Source organism: Eleutherodactylus coqui, chromosome 13, assembly GCF_035609145.1.
Source record: "Eleutherodactylus coqui strain aEleCoq1 chromosome 13, aEleCoq1.hap1, whole genome shotgun sequence".
NCBI classification, from domain to species: Eukaryota; Metazoa; Chordata; class Amphibia; order Anura; family Eleutherodactylidae; genus Eleutherodactylus; species Eleutherodactylus coqui.
Genome location: NC_089849.1, coordinates 32453555 through 32466870, shown reverse-complemented (window position 1 = coordinate 32466870; position 13316 = coordinate 32453555). Strand labels below are relative to the sequence as shown.

General features: G+C 49.5%; 1 protein-coding gene across 5 annotated transcripts in view; it reads left to right on the top strand.

Annotated features, from left to right (window-relative positions):
- HDAC5 (histone deacetylase 5) overlaps positions 1 to 13316 on the top strand; it is an 85953-nt gene that overhangs the window by 46217 nt on the left and 26420 nt on the right. For 4 of the 5 annotated variants that reach the window (XM_066586402.1, XM_066586401.1, XM_066586404.1 and 1 more), the window contains 9 exons: positions 8907 to 9172; positions 10848 to 10992; positions 11088 to 11199; positions 11569 to 11699; positions 11848 to 11979; positions 12144 to 12256; positions 12522 to 12635; positions 12767 to 12944; positions 13102 to 13292. In XM_066586402.1, the coding sequence (XP_066442499.1) occupies positions 8907 to 9172; positions 10848 to 10992; positions 11088 to 11199; positions 11569 to 11699; positions 11848 to 11979; positions 12144 to 12256; positions 12522 to 12635; positions 12767 to 12944; positions 13102 to 13292 (1382 nt within the window). The remainder of the gene's footprint in view (positions 1 to 8906; positions 9173 to 10847; positions 10993 to 11087; positions 11200 to 11568; positions 11700 to 11847; positions 11980 to 12143; positions 12257 to 12521; positions 12636 to 12766; positions 12945 to 13101; positions 13293 to 13316) is intronic. The other variant, XM_066586400.1, reaches the window with a different exon arrangement.

The following is a 13316-nucleotide window of genomic DNA, read 5'->3' as shown; positions in this document are numbered from 1 at the left end:
ATATCGCGCTCTCTCTCTCTCTGATATCGCGCTCTCTCTCTCTCTGATATCGCGCTCTCTCTCTCTCTGATATCGCGCTCTCTCTCTCTGATATCGCGCGCTCTCTCTCTCTGATATCGCGCACGCTCTCTCTCTGATATCGCGCGCGCTCTCTCTCTGATATCGCGCGCGCTCTCTCTCTGATATCGCGCGCGCTCTCTCTGATATCGCGCTCTCTCTCTGATATCGCGCTCTCTCTCTGATATCGCGCGCTCTCTCTCTCTGATATCGCGCGCTCTCTCTCTGATATCGCGCGCTCTCTCTCTGATATCGCGTGCTCTCTCTCTGATATCGCGCTCTCTCTCTCTGATATCGCGCTCTCTCTCTCTGATATCGCGCTCTCTCTCTCTGATATCGCGCTCTCTCTCTCTGATATCGCGCTCTCTCTCTCTGATATCGCGCTCTCTCTCTCTGATATCGCGCTCTCTCTCTCTGATATCGCGCTCTCTCTCTCTGATATCGCGCTCTCTCTCTCTGATATCGCGCTCTCTCTCTCTGATATCGCGCTCTCTCTCTCTGATATCGCGCTCTCTCTCTCTCTGATATCGCGCTCTCTCTCTCTCTGATATCGCGCTCTCTCTCTCTCTGATATCGCGCTCTCTCTCTCTCTGATATCGCGCTCTCTCTCTCTCTGATATCGCGCTCTCTCTCTCTCTGATATCGCGCTCTCTCTCTCTCTGATATCGCGCTCTCTCTCTCTCTGATATCGCGCTCTCTCTCTCTCTGATATCGCGCTCTCTCTCTCTCTGATATCGCGCTCTCTCTCTGATATCGCGCTCTCTCTCTGACATCGCGCGCGCGCTCTCTCTCTGACATCGCGCGCGCGCTCTCTCTCTGACATCGCGCGCGCGCGCTCTCTCTGACATCGCGCGCGCGCGCTCTCTCTCTCTGACATCGCGCGCGCGCGCTCTCTCTCTCTGACATCGCGCGCGCGCTCTCTCTCTCTGACATCGCGCGCGCTCTCTCTCTGACATCGCGCGCGCGCGCGCTCTCTCTCTGACATCGCGCGCGCGCGCGCTCTCTCTCTGACATCGCGCGCGCGCTCTCTCTCTGACATCGCGCGCGCGCTCTCTCTCTGACATCGCGCGCGCGCGCTCTCTCTCTGACATCGCGCGCGCGCTCTCTCTCTGACATCGCGCGCGCGCTCTCTCTCTGACATCGCGCGCGCTCTCTCTCTGACATCGCGCGCGCTCTCTCTCTGACATCGCGCGCTCTCGCTCTCTCTCTCTGACATCGCGCGCGCGCTCTTTCTCTCTGTATCGCGCTCTCTCTATCAATATCGCGCTCTATCTGATATCGCACGCTCTCTCTCTCTATCGCATGCTCTTTCTCTCTTTTTCTCTCTCTCTCTCTCGATATTGCGTGCTCTTTCTCTCTTTTTCTCTCTCTCTCTCTCTCGATATTGCGTGCTCTTTCTCTGATATTGCGTGCTCTCTTTGTCCCTCTCTCTAATGTCGCGTGCTCTCTTTCTCTCTCTCTAATATCGCTCTCTCTCTGTCTCTGATATCGCACGCTCTCTTTCTCTCTCTGATATTGCGTGCTCTTTCTCTCTCTGATATTGCGCGCTCTTTCTCTCTCTCTGTCTCACTCTGATATCGCACGCTCTTTCTCTCTCTGATTTTACTTGCTCTCTTTCTCTCTCTGATATTGCATGCTCTCTTTCTTTCTATTTCTCTCTCTGATATCGTGCACTCTCTCTCTATCTCTGTGATATCGCGCTCTCTCTCTATCTCTGTGATATCGCGCTCTCTCTCTCTATCTCTGTGATATTGCGCTCTGTCTCTGATTTCGCGCTCGCTCTCTCTCTGTCTCTGATATCGCGCTCGCTCTCTCTCTGTCTCTGATATCGCGCTCGCTCTCTCTCTGTCTCTGATATCGCGCTCGCTCTCTCTCTGTCTCTGATATCGCGCTCGCTCTCTCTCTGTCTCTGATATCGCGCTCGCTCTCTCTCTGTCTCTGATATCGCGCTCGCTCTCTCTCTGTCTCTGATATCGCGCTCGCTCTCTCTCTGTCTCTGATATCGCGCTCTCTCTCTCTGTCTCTGATATCGCGCTCCCTCTCTCTCTGTCTCTGATATCGCGCGCTCGCTCTCTCTCTGTCTCTGATATCGCGCTCTCTCTCTGTCTCTGATATCGCGCTCTCTCTCTCTCTGTCTCTGATATCGCGCTCTCTCTCTCTCTGTCTCTGATATCGCGCTCTCTCTCTCTCTGTCTCTGATATCGCGCTCTCTCTCTCTCTGTCTCTGATATCGCGCTCTCTCTCTCTCTGTCTCTGATATCGCGCTCTCTCTCTCTCTGTCTCTGATATCGCGCGCGCTCTCTCTCTGTCTCTGATATCGCGCTCGCTCTCTCTCTGTCTCTGATATCGCGCTCGCTCTCTGTCTCTGATATCGCGCTCGCTCTCTCTCTGTCTCTGATATCGCGCTCGCTCTCTCTCTGTCTCTGATATCGCGCTCTCTCTGTCTCTGATATCGAGCTCTCTCTGTCTCTGATATCGAGCTCTCTCTGTCTCTGATATCGAGCTCTCTCTGTCTCTGATATCGAGCTCTCTCTCTCTGATATCGCGCTCGCTCTCTCTCTGATATCGCGCTCGCTCTCTCTCTGATATCGCGCTCTCTCTCTGATATCGCGCTCGCTCTCTCTCTGATATCGCGCTCGCTCTCTCTCTGATATCGCGCTCGCTCTCTCTCTGATATCGCGCTCGCTCTCTCTCTGATATCGCGCTCGCTCTCTCTCTGATATCGCGCTCGCTCTCTCTGATATCGCGCTCGCTCTCTCTGATATCGCGCTCGCTCTCTCTGATATCGCGCTCGCTCTCTCTGATATCGCGCTCGCTCTCTCTGATATCGCGCTCGCTCTCTCTGATATCGCGCTCGCTCTCTCTGATATCGCGCTCGCTCTCTCTGATATCGCGCTCGCTCTCTCTCTCTGATATCGCGCTCGCTCTCTCTCTCTGATATCGCGCTCGCTCTCTCTCTCTGATATCGCGCTCGCTCTCTCTCTCTGATATCGCGCTCGCTCTCTCTCTCTCTGATATCGCGCTCGCTCTCTCTCTCTGATATCGCGCTCGCTCTCTCTCTGATATCGCGCTCGCTCTCTCTGATATCGCGCTCGCTCTCTCTGATATCGCGCTCGCTCTCTCTGATATCGCGCTCGCTCTCTCTGATATCGCGCTCGCTCTCTCTGATATCGCGCTCGCTCTCTCTGATATCGCGCTCGCTCTCTCTGATATCGCGCTCGCTCTCTCTGATATCGCGCTCGCTCTCTCTCTCTGATATCGCGCTCGCTCTCTCTCTCTGATATCGCGCTCGCTCTCTCTCTCTGATATCGCGCTCGCTCTCTCTCTCTGATATCGCGCTCGCTCTCTCTCTCTCTGATATCGCGCTCGCTCTCTCTCTCTGATATCGCGCTCGCTCTCTCTCTCTGATATCGCGCTCGCTCTCTCTCTCTGATATCGCGCTCGCTCTCTCTCTGATATCGCGCTCGCTCTCTCTCTGATATCGCGCTCGCTCTCTCTCTCTGATATCGCGCTCGCTCTCTCTCTCTGATATCGCGCTCGCTCTCTCTCTCTGATATCGCGCTCGCTCTCTCTCTCTGATATCGCGCTCGCTCTCTCTCTCTGATATCGCGCTCGCTCTCTCTCTCTGATATCGCGCTCGCTCTCTCTGATATCGCGCTCGCTCTCTCTGATATCGCGCTCGCTCTCTCTCTCTGATATCGCGCTCGCTCTCTCTCTCTGATATCGCACTCTCTCTCTCTGATATCGCACTCTCTCTCTCTGATATCGCGCTCGCTCTCTCTCTCTGATATCGCGCTCGCTCTCTCTCACTGATATCGCGCTCGCTCTCTCTCACTGATATCGCGCTCGCTCTCTCTCTCTGATATCGCGCTCGCTCTCTCTCTGATATCGCGCTCGCTCTCTCTGATATCGCGCTCTCTCTCTCTCTGATATCGCGCTCGCTCTCTCTCTGATATCGCGCTCGCTCTCTCTCTGATATCGCGCTCGCTCTCTCTCTGATATCGCGCTCGCTCTCTCTCTGATATCGCGCTCGCTCTCTCTCTGATATCGCGCTCTCTCTCTCTGATATCGCGCTCGCTCTCTCTCTCTGATATCTCGCTCTCTCTCTCTGATATCTCGCTCGCTCTCTCTCTCTGATATCTCGCTCTCTCTCTCTCTCTCTGATATCGCGCTCTCTCTCTCTCTCTCTGATATCGCGCTCGCTCTCTCTCTGATATCGCGCTCGCTCTCTCTCTCTGATATCGCGCTCGCTCTCTCTGATATCGCGCTCGCTCTCTCTCTCTGATATCGCGCTCTCTCTCTCTCTCTGATATCGCGCTCGCTCGCTCTCTCTGATATCGCGCTCGCTCGCTCTCTCTGATATCGCGCTCGCTCGCTCTCTCTGATATCGCGCTCGCTCGCTCTCTCTGATATCGCGCTCGCTCGCTCTCTCTGATATCGCGCTCGCTCTCGCTCTCTCTGATATCGCGCTCGCTCTCGCTCTCTCTGATATCGCGCTCGCTCTCGCTCTCTCTGATATCGCGCTCGCTCTCTCTCTCTCTGATATCGCGCTCGCTCTCTCTCTCTGATATCGCGCTCGCTCTCTCTCTCTCTGATATCGCGCTCGCTCTCTCTCTCTCTGATATCGCGCTCGCTCTCTCTCTCTGATATCGCGCTCGCTCTCTCTCTCTCTCTGATATCACGCTCGCTCTCTCTCTCTGATATCGCGCTCGCTCTCTCTCTCTCTGATATCGCGCTCGCTCTCTCTGATATCGCGCGCGCTCTCTCTGATATCGCGCGCGCTCTCTCTGATATCGCGCGCGCTCTCTCTGATATCGCGCGCGCTCTCTCTCTGATATCGCGCTCTCTCTCTCTCTGATATCGCGCGCGCTCTCTCTCTCTGATATCGCGCGCGCTCTCTCTCTCTGATATCGCGCGCGCTCTCTCTCTCTGATATCGCGCGCGCTCTCTCTCTCTGATATCGCGCGCGCTCTCTCTCTCTGATATCGCGCGCGCTCTCTCTCTCTGATATCGCGCGCGCTCTCTCTCTCTGATATCGCGCGCGCTCTCTCTCTCTGATATCGCGCGCGCTCTCTCTCTCTGATATCGCGCTCGCTCTCTCTCTCTGATATCGCGCTCGCTCGCTCTGTCTCTGATATCGCGCTCGCTCGCTCTGTCTCTGATATCGCGCTCGCTCGCTCGCTCTCTCTGTCTCTGATATCGCGCTCGCTCGCTCGCTCTCTCTGTCTCTGATATCGCGCTCGCTCGCTCGCTCTCTCTGTCTCTGATATCGCGCTCGCTTGCTCTATCTTTCCCATATACCATTTGTATGTGCATGCATTATATGCATGCATCTTATACTGTACATACACATGTTGGTATCCATGTACTTGCATAATTATATAATAATAGTATATCACACCTATAGATACGTGTAGTTGTGTGTATATCTGTGTAGCTGTTCTCCTGACGGCGATGCTCTCTAATTCCCATGCACTCTTCCCATCTCACACTTTCTCCGTGCAGCTGATTTCTTCTACCTAGATTTAGCTCTATTTTTCAGAGTGGTACAATGAAAGTGGTAAAAGGGGATGAGCGCCCCCTACAGGCCTTCTTGTGTCTCCTCTCCTGCCAGCCCTCCTCTCACGTCTCGTCCTCCCTCCGTTCCCGGTCTCTTCTATAAGTCCTATATCTCATCCGTCCCTCGCCTGTTAGCGCCACGTCATTATGTCGTACTTACACTGTCACCGATTGTTGTCATTGATGTCAGTCTTTGTTATTGAGTCGTCGCCTGTCACATCAGATTGTATCACATCATGGTGGCAGCACCCATCTCTTCTCAGGCTCCTAGGTTACAAGAAGATGCACATATAGATTAAAGAGGACCCCAGGTCATGCCCCCAGGTCAGCGGGGCCCACCTTATAGCTGCTGCCGCACTGACTCTGTTGCAGCTTTTCTCTTCTCTCTACTCCCCCTCCTGTTATGAGTCCCATTAGATTTGGCTTCCGATGCTTTGAATCTGTCAAGTGGGCGGTCTCCACCACTTATTATCAATGGATGATGCCAGTTTGATTGACAGTGAGCCATGGAAACCATCTGCCTGACAGATTCAAGCGTCGGGAGCGGAATCTAACGGTACTCAGAACGGACGGGGGAGGAGAGAAAAGAAAATCTGCAATAGAGTCAGCAAAGCTATGCAGCCCACCCTATTGGCCGAGGACATGACCAGCCCTTTATGCCATGCAGGTTACTTGTGTGATATTAGAAGGCGCTGGGGTGTAACACCCCAAAATAAAGAGTTCCATAGTTCCCTTTCACACCTCTTCTCGGGGAATCGGTTCCCTTGTTCTTGGGATACGGTGGGGGCCCAGTGGTCAAACCCCACACTGTAGTGCGGTTTGTTATCAAAGCATGCATTATGTACCACTACATGCTATGCCTCACACTCACTCATCATCACCATAGCATCTACAGGGGAGGCCAAAGAAAAGGAGTCTGGCACCATATATTATATATACAGCTATGTACAAGGTGGGCCACGGAAAACTAGCCCAGCTATTTATATATTCACGCACTCATATTGTGGTCGTCCCGCGAATGGATTTCTACTAGAGTGCCAAAAGTCGGTCATCATTCAGTTTATGCATGTATAAAAACCTGACGATAATCGGCCTATGAAGGACTGCCTGAAGTTATCTCCAGCCCACTCAACCATCATTCAGCGAGCGGTTATTGCTCTTGTATGATGGTCATTGGGAGACTGTTGGGCGCTTAAGCGCTCAACAGTCGTCCCGTGTAAAAAGGACCCTGAGGGCTCATACCCACTGGCGATAGACTTTCCTGCGATGCGGGATAGAGTGAAAACGCATGATTATGAAATCAATGATTTTCAATGGTTTCATTCTCATTTGTTATGTCTTCACTCAATGCTTGCAGCGCTAAGAAAAATTTGCGCTTTCACGGATTGTTTGCAATGGGGCCGGCGGCAGCAGCGTTGGCCCCATTGAAAACATAGGGAGTACATTGTGCTCCCCTGCCACAGCTGTGACGGCTATGGCAGAGGATTTCTTCATCCCCTCGGGGATGAAGGAATCCCCTACCACAGCTGTGGCAGAGGTCCGCGATACTATCCCATTGCTTTCAGTGGGGCCGGCGCTGCTGCTGCCCCAATGAAAGCAATGAAATGAAAGCATTCCCTGCAGCGATGATTTTCAGGGAGGGAGTTAAAATATAACCTGAAAATAATGCCTAGCTGTAAAAAAAAAAAAAAAAAAAAAATAACTCACCTAGAAGAGCAGTTCAGCTCTACTCTCCGTCCCAGTCAGTCTTCATCTGTCTTTGGTGGCCAGGGATTGAAAAATCCCCACCTTCAGAACGCTCTGGCTCTGTTTTGGCTGAGTGCTATATTTCAAGTCGCCCCACTCCACCTCCGAAAATCATTGCTGCAAGGGATGTGTCAGGGGAACGCAATATACTCCCTATGTTTTTTTTTTAATGGGGCTGACGCTGCTGCCGCCGGCTCCATTGGAAACAATGGGCGATAGCGCAGATTTTTCTTACGGCTGCGAACCTTGAGTGAAGACATCGCAAATGAGAATCAAACCATTGAAAATCATTGGTTTCCTTATCATTCATTTTCACTCACTCTCGCATTGCAGTAAAGTCTATTGCCAGTGGGTACGAGCCCTGAATCAACTTTGTTTTAAGATCAAATATGTCAGCGACTACCAAAAGCTCCGTAAAGAAAGAGGTTGTTTTTTTTTTTAAAGGGGAAGTACATCTAAAATCATTGTAACTGAAATATCAACTTTCCACATGATAACATCAGCGATGCCATTTACATTTTTAAAGTGTCCAGTTTAGAGAACCCGTTTTCATATACTTTAACTAGTTAATACAAGGAGTCCTCTGTTCCTGATCCCGATCTGTTGGCTGAAGCAGTTATTAAGAGCATCTCTCTTGTTCTGGAGGACCCATCCTATCCTGTATTACACAGACAAGCCATTGATTTGAATGGGCAGTGTGTAATGCTTAATTTCCCCTGTGGTGGCGCTGCAGGGAAATTGAACATTCACTGCTAGATTTCCCCACAGATTGCAGTTGATCGCTGGAGGTCCGAGCAGGAGGACACTTTATGATCAGCTTATTGTTAAAGGACCCTTCTAACAAGTAGAGACTATCTAGAGTGAAGCCCCCTTTAATTGTTGGTTGGCATATCTTAATTATTCCCACTAATATTGTCTAATGTCATGCCAGACTCAAAACTGGATTCCTCCTCACAACTTTAGGACTTTTTTATTGGTACAATCATCTGCATCTTTCAAGGAGTATATCACCCTGACCCAAAAATTCATCAATTTACCCATTATGACATTAGGTGTTACATAGCATTTCATGGCACAGCAATCAGTGATATTGAGCACACATCGTGGGTGAGGGGGATAGAATTGCTGTAGTGCATGCTGGGGCCTTATTATTATCCTCACGCTATTGACCATCTCCCCCACCCATCGATTGCCAACATTCCAGCCCTTGCCATTATAACCCTCTATGTAATAGCAATAATCGATGTATAATCAAAAAGAAATATCCATTCAGCTTTCCTTATTTCCTGGTCATTTTTCTTGTATTTGCGCTGGATTCACATGCTATGGTCAGCAATTAAAGGGGTAGTAGTACGGGAATAGAAAATCTTGTACTACCATATGCAGTGTCACTCAATGCCATTCAGTACCATTCACCTGAGCTGCAATACCAGATGTAGCCTTAGGGGGGTTGGTGGTGTTTCTGCTCATTCGGCTATTTCTACTAAATTGTACTCCCCCGTGGCAGCTTTTCTAACCATCTACCTTTCATCTCTTCCAAATAGTGGAGGTCACCCCTCTCCTCTCTGCAGCTGTGCCATCTCCAAGCAGCCTCCCCCCAAGTCCCGGGGAGTTGAGGCAAGAGCCACTAGCAGCGAGTGGTCCTGGAGTGCCCATGGACACCTTGAGTCGGGAGCAGCACCTTCAGCAGCAACTTCTTCTACTGAAACAGCAGCAACAACTTCAGAAGCAACTACTTTTTGCCGAATTCCAAAAGCAACATGAAAACCTGACAAGACAGCATGAGGTCCAGATCCAGAAGCACCTCAAGGTGGGACTTGTTCTTCTATAAGTCACACGTTGATATCCTCAAGTTCCTATGACTCTGCCTCATCCTTCGCTTTAATGGGATTGCCCAAGATTTAAACCTATCTTCTACCACAGGATTAAGAATGTGCTTGATTGGTGGCGGTCCAACCGCAGGAACCCAGTGATCATGAGAATGGTGGTCCAGTGACCCCACTGAATGGAGCAGTGATCCCACCATCTCCATAGGACTGTTAGAGATGGCTGAGTGCTGCATTCTGCTTTTTTTCGGCAGTCCCATAGAGAAAAGTAGAGCAACAGCATGCTCAACTGCCACTCCATTCCTACTTGGGGATTGGTGGGGATCCTGGTGGTAGGGGATAAGTTTATATATCTTTAGACAACCCCTCTAATATTAGGTTGCCGAATTATCCAGCAACTGCTGTAGTGAATGCTACTATTGACGCCTTTCATCAGCTAGAAACAATACCCTTTTTCATCTTCCATTACATCTTCTTGTTGCTCTTCCTCTGTTCTTTTCCCGTTACCATAGTGGTTATTCCTTCCTTATTCCTTTCACCACAAAGACATAATCTGTCCCAGTAGCAGCACATGACATTTATTTCGGAGTCATCTACTGCTCATTAAAAAGGAAAATTACTGCTCATTAAACCTTAATCCTCATTTACCGTACGGTGATTTAAGAAATTTAAAGGACCCCCGTCATGTATGGCTTACTTAGAAAGTGAACTACAGTCCTTGAGTCCCGTTAAAGCGATTCTCTACTTTGGACAAACCCTTGCTGTTAGAAAGGTTGCTTGACAAGAAACTGTAATCTGTGGAGAAACCTGGCAGTATGTGTTCAGTTTCTCTGCACTGCCTCCACAGGTGAAATTAAGCACTACACATTGTCAATTCAGATCTATGAACCAAAAAATAAATCTGGCCTAAACTACGTTTCCTGTGGGGGCTTGTTTTTCTCATTACTCTCCAAATTTGGTGGGCAATGAGCAAACGTACATCTTTTTCTTATAATTTGTGAGCGTTAAAATGCTGCAACATTTTAATGGCTCGGTTGATGCCCACCCTGGCGTTAGGATAGGTTACCAATATCGGATTAGTGGGGGTCCGCTGCTTGGGACCCCACCGATCAGCTGATTAGAGGCTGTAGCACTTGCGTGAGTGCTATGGCCTCTTCACTGCATACCAGGCATAGCGTGTTACATTGTATAGTAGCTATGCCTGGTGTAGCGGCCCAGTCCAATTTACTTGAATGGAACTAAGCTGCTCTCAGGCCATACAGCTGATGAACATGATATCACAGGCCTGAGAAAAGACCATGGTTCTCACATAGGTACCGTTGCCTCTTCAAATAGCTAATTGGTGGAGGACTGGAGGTCCCAAGTGGTGGACCTTTGTTAGTCAACCTAATATAAGGACAGGTCATCAATATAGAGTCCTAGAAAACCCCTTTAATGTGGGCCCGCGTGCTCTGCTTAAGGATAGTCTAAATCTGAGGGGTTTTCCTTCTGTCTGGTATTGAAATACTCCTACACTGATGACATCACATTTTTCCTTGATCAAGACATGTAATGCATTCATTAGATTTCCTTTCCCCTTCCGAAATCTATATTATCCCTACACTTTACCCACCGGTAAAATAAGGAAGAGTCTTATTTTTTTCTGTTGTCTGTATGAAGCAACAGCAGGAGATTTTGGCAGCCAAGAGACAACAAGAGTTGGAGCAACAGAGAAAACGAGAGAGGCAGAGACAAGAGGAGGCCGAAAAACAGAGGCTAGAACAGCAACTCCTTATACTGAGGAACAAGGAGAAAAGCAAAGAAAGTAAGAGACACTCAAGGGGCAAGGAAGTGTGGTGGTGATCTTATGTTTAGACCCTTCATCTTGTGGAGGCCTTTAACTGGTTGTGTTCCTCCAAGGTGCCATAGCCAGTACAGAGGTGAAGCTTAAGCTTCAGGAATTTCTGCTCAGCAAATCTAAGGAGGTACCAGGGAGTGCGAACCATTCCATCTTACAGCACCCCAAATGTTGGTGAGTCCATAGATATTCAGGTCAGCTGAGGAGAGAATTGGCAAAACTCTAAGCTGGTACCCTTCCCACTCCTACTATGTTGTGGGATAAACTGCTAAGTAGTTGTCCATACTTCCTTACTGTTTGTATGAGAGAATTTTGGAATGACCCTCAAGCTTGTTCCTTCCCTTATTGTGTTTTGTTTAACATTGTATGAGTTCCAGAAAGTTGGAACTTTGTAAAGGTCCATGCAACCCATGTAGAAACCAGATGGAGTCAATTTGAGATTGTCCTTCATCTGCACGAGCTGCAAAGCAGATTAGGTCTATGTGAAGAAACCTCACTTACATCTACCCTCTTGGCATTTCACCACTTTTGGTTTTCTTCCAGGGGAACTCACCATACCTCATTGGACCACAGTTCCCCACCACAGGCTGGGTCACCAGCTACACCTCCTTCATACAAGATGCCTCTTCTAGGAACCTGTGATGGCCGAGATGACTTTCCCCTTCGCAAGACTGGTAACTATTCTAAAAATTTACCTGGCAGAGGATGGTCAACTGATAAACCATATTATCATTGGCCTGTCTATAAAGGGTGCAGGGTTTGCAGATGAACCCATGCCTTATAGCGTATAACATTTTCTGCATGCTTGTTTCACTTATATAGCCTCGGAACCAAACTTGAAGGTTCGTTCGCGGTTAAAGCAGAAGGTTGCAGAAAGGCGCAGTAGTCCACTTCTCCGTAGGAAGGATGGCACGGTCATCAGTGCTTTTAAGAAGAGAGCGATTGAGATTCAGGGTATACATCCATCTTGCCTCCTCCTATTTCCATCTTAACTTCCCTCATTATTCGTAGAATGCTTTTTGGATTCCCCCACTATTTGTCATTATACCCTTCTGTTCACTTATGGCCAAGTAGCTGCCCAAAGTGCTCATCATGAATGTATTTTTTGCCCCTTGTAGTTTCTTCTGTATGTAATAGTGCCCCCGGATCAGGACCCAGCTCTCCAAACAGCTCAAATAGTGCCATCTGTGAGAACGGACTGACAGGGAGTGTGCCCAATATTCCTAGTGAGGTAAGAGGCATTGGCCCGGTAGACCTAAAAGGGATGAAAAATATTGAGGGGCTGAGCCTTTAAGCAGTGGTTCCTAGATTAGACCATCAGTATCTGATGGCAAAGGTCTGACTCCCAACACCCCTGCCAGTCGGGTGGATGAAGGGGCTGCGTTGCCTCAGGTTGGGTTGGTGGCTGCTCTTGGTACTGCGGCTCAGTCCCATTTAATGATACGGATACAGCAATGAAGGGGATGAATGATGTTTTATTTCATGCTCCTCTCCAGATGCTTCCCCAGCAGAGAGTTCTCACTCTGGATGGAACGGGAGGGCCGCTAGGCCTATACACATCTCCTTCACTACCCAATATCTGCCTGCAGGGAAGCGCCAGCAATCTCAGTGTGAGTACCACTTCATAAAACGTACGGGAGGTTTTAGACTCTGAGACATCTTAAAAGACATGGATAGTAAAGAAAAGCTGTAATGGAGGATACATGGTTGTATTACATGTAGAATCTTTTTTTTTTTATAGGGTCAGTTCACCCCACAGGAGGGAGCGGAGCGCCAAAGCCTACGACCTGGTGGGCCTTTCCTCACCACCAACTCGCTCTCCACACTAGATGGAGGGGAGATAAGTCTGGGGGCTCCTTCACTTCTGCAGCATGTATTATTATTGGAGCAAGCCAGGCAGCAGAGTGCGCTTATAACAGGTTACTGGTCTTTTGGTTATCTCTTTTTGGGCTTTTCTTGACTTTTCCTTCATTTTTCCCTATTGCTCTTCTATGTAATATTTGGTGTGATGGTCTTTCTTGGTTTTCACACTTGCTTGTGTTAAGGTTTCCAAAATTCTTCTTGCTTCTGCTTTAGTCCCACTACATGGTCAATCACCTCTAGTGGGAGGAGAGCGTGTATCCACTTCCCTTCGCACAGTCACAAAGGGCCCACGACATCGTCCCTTGAGCCGCACACAGTCCTCCCCTCTCCCTCAAAGTCCCCAGGCCCTCCAACAACTGGTCCTTCAACACCAGCACTATCTTGACCAACAACAGCTCAGCAAAGTAAGTAGGGCTTTCGAGAGGTCA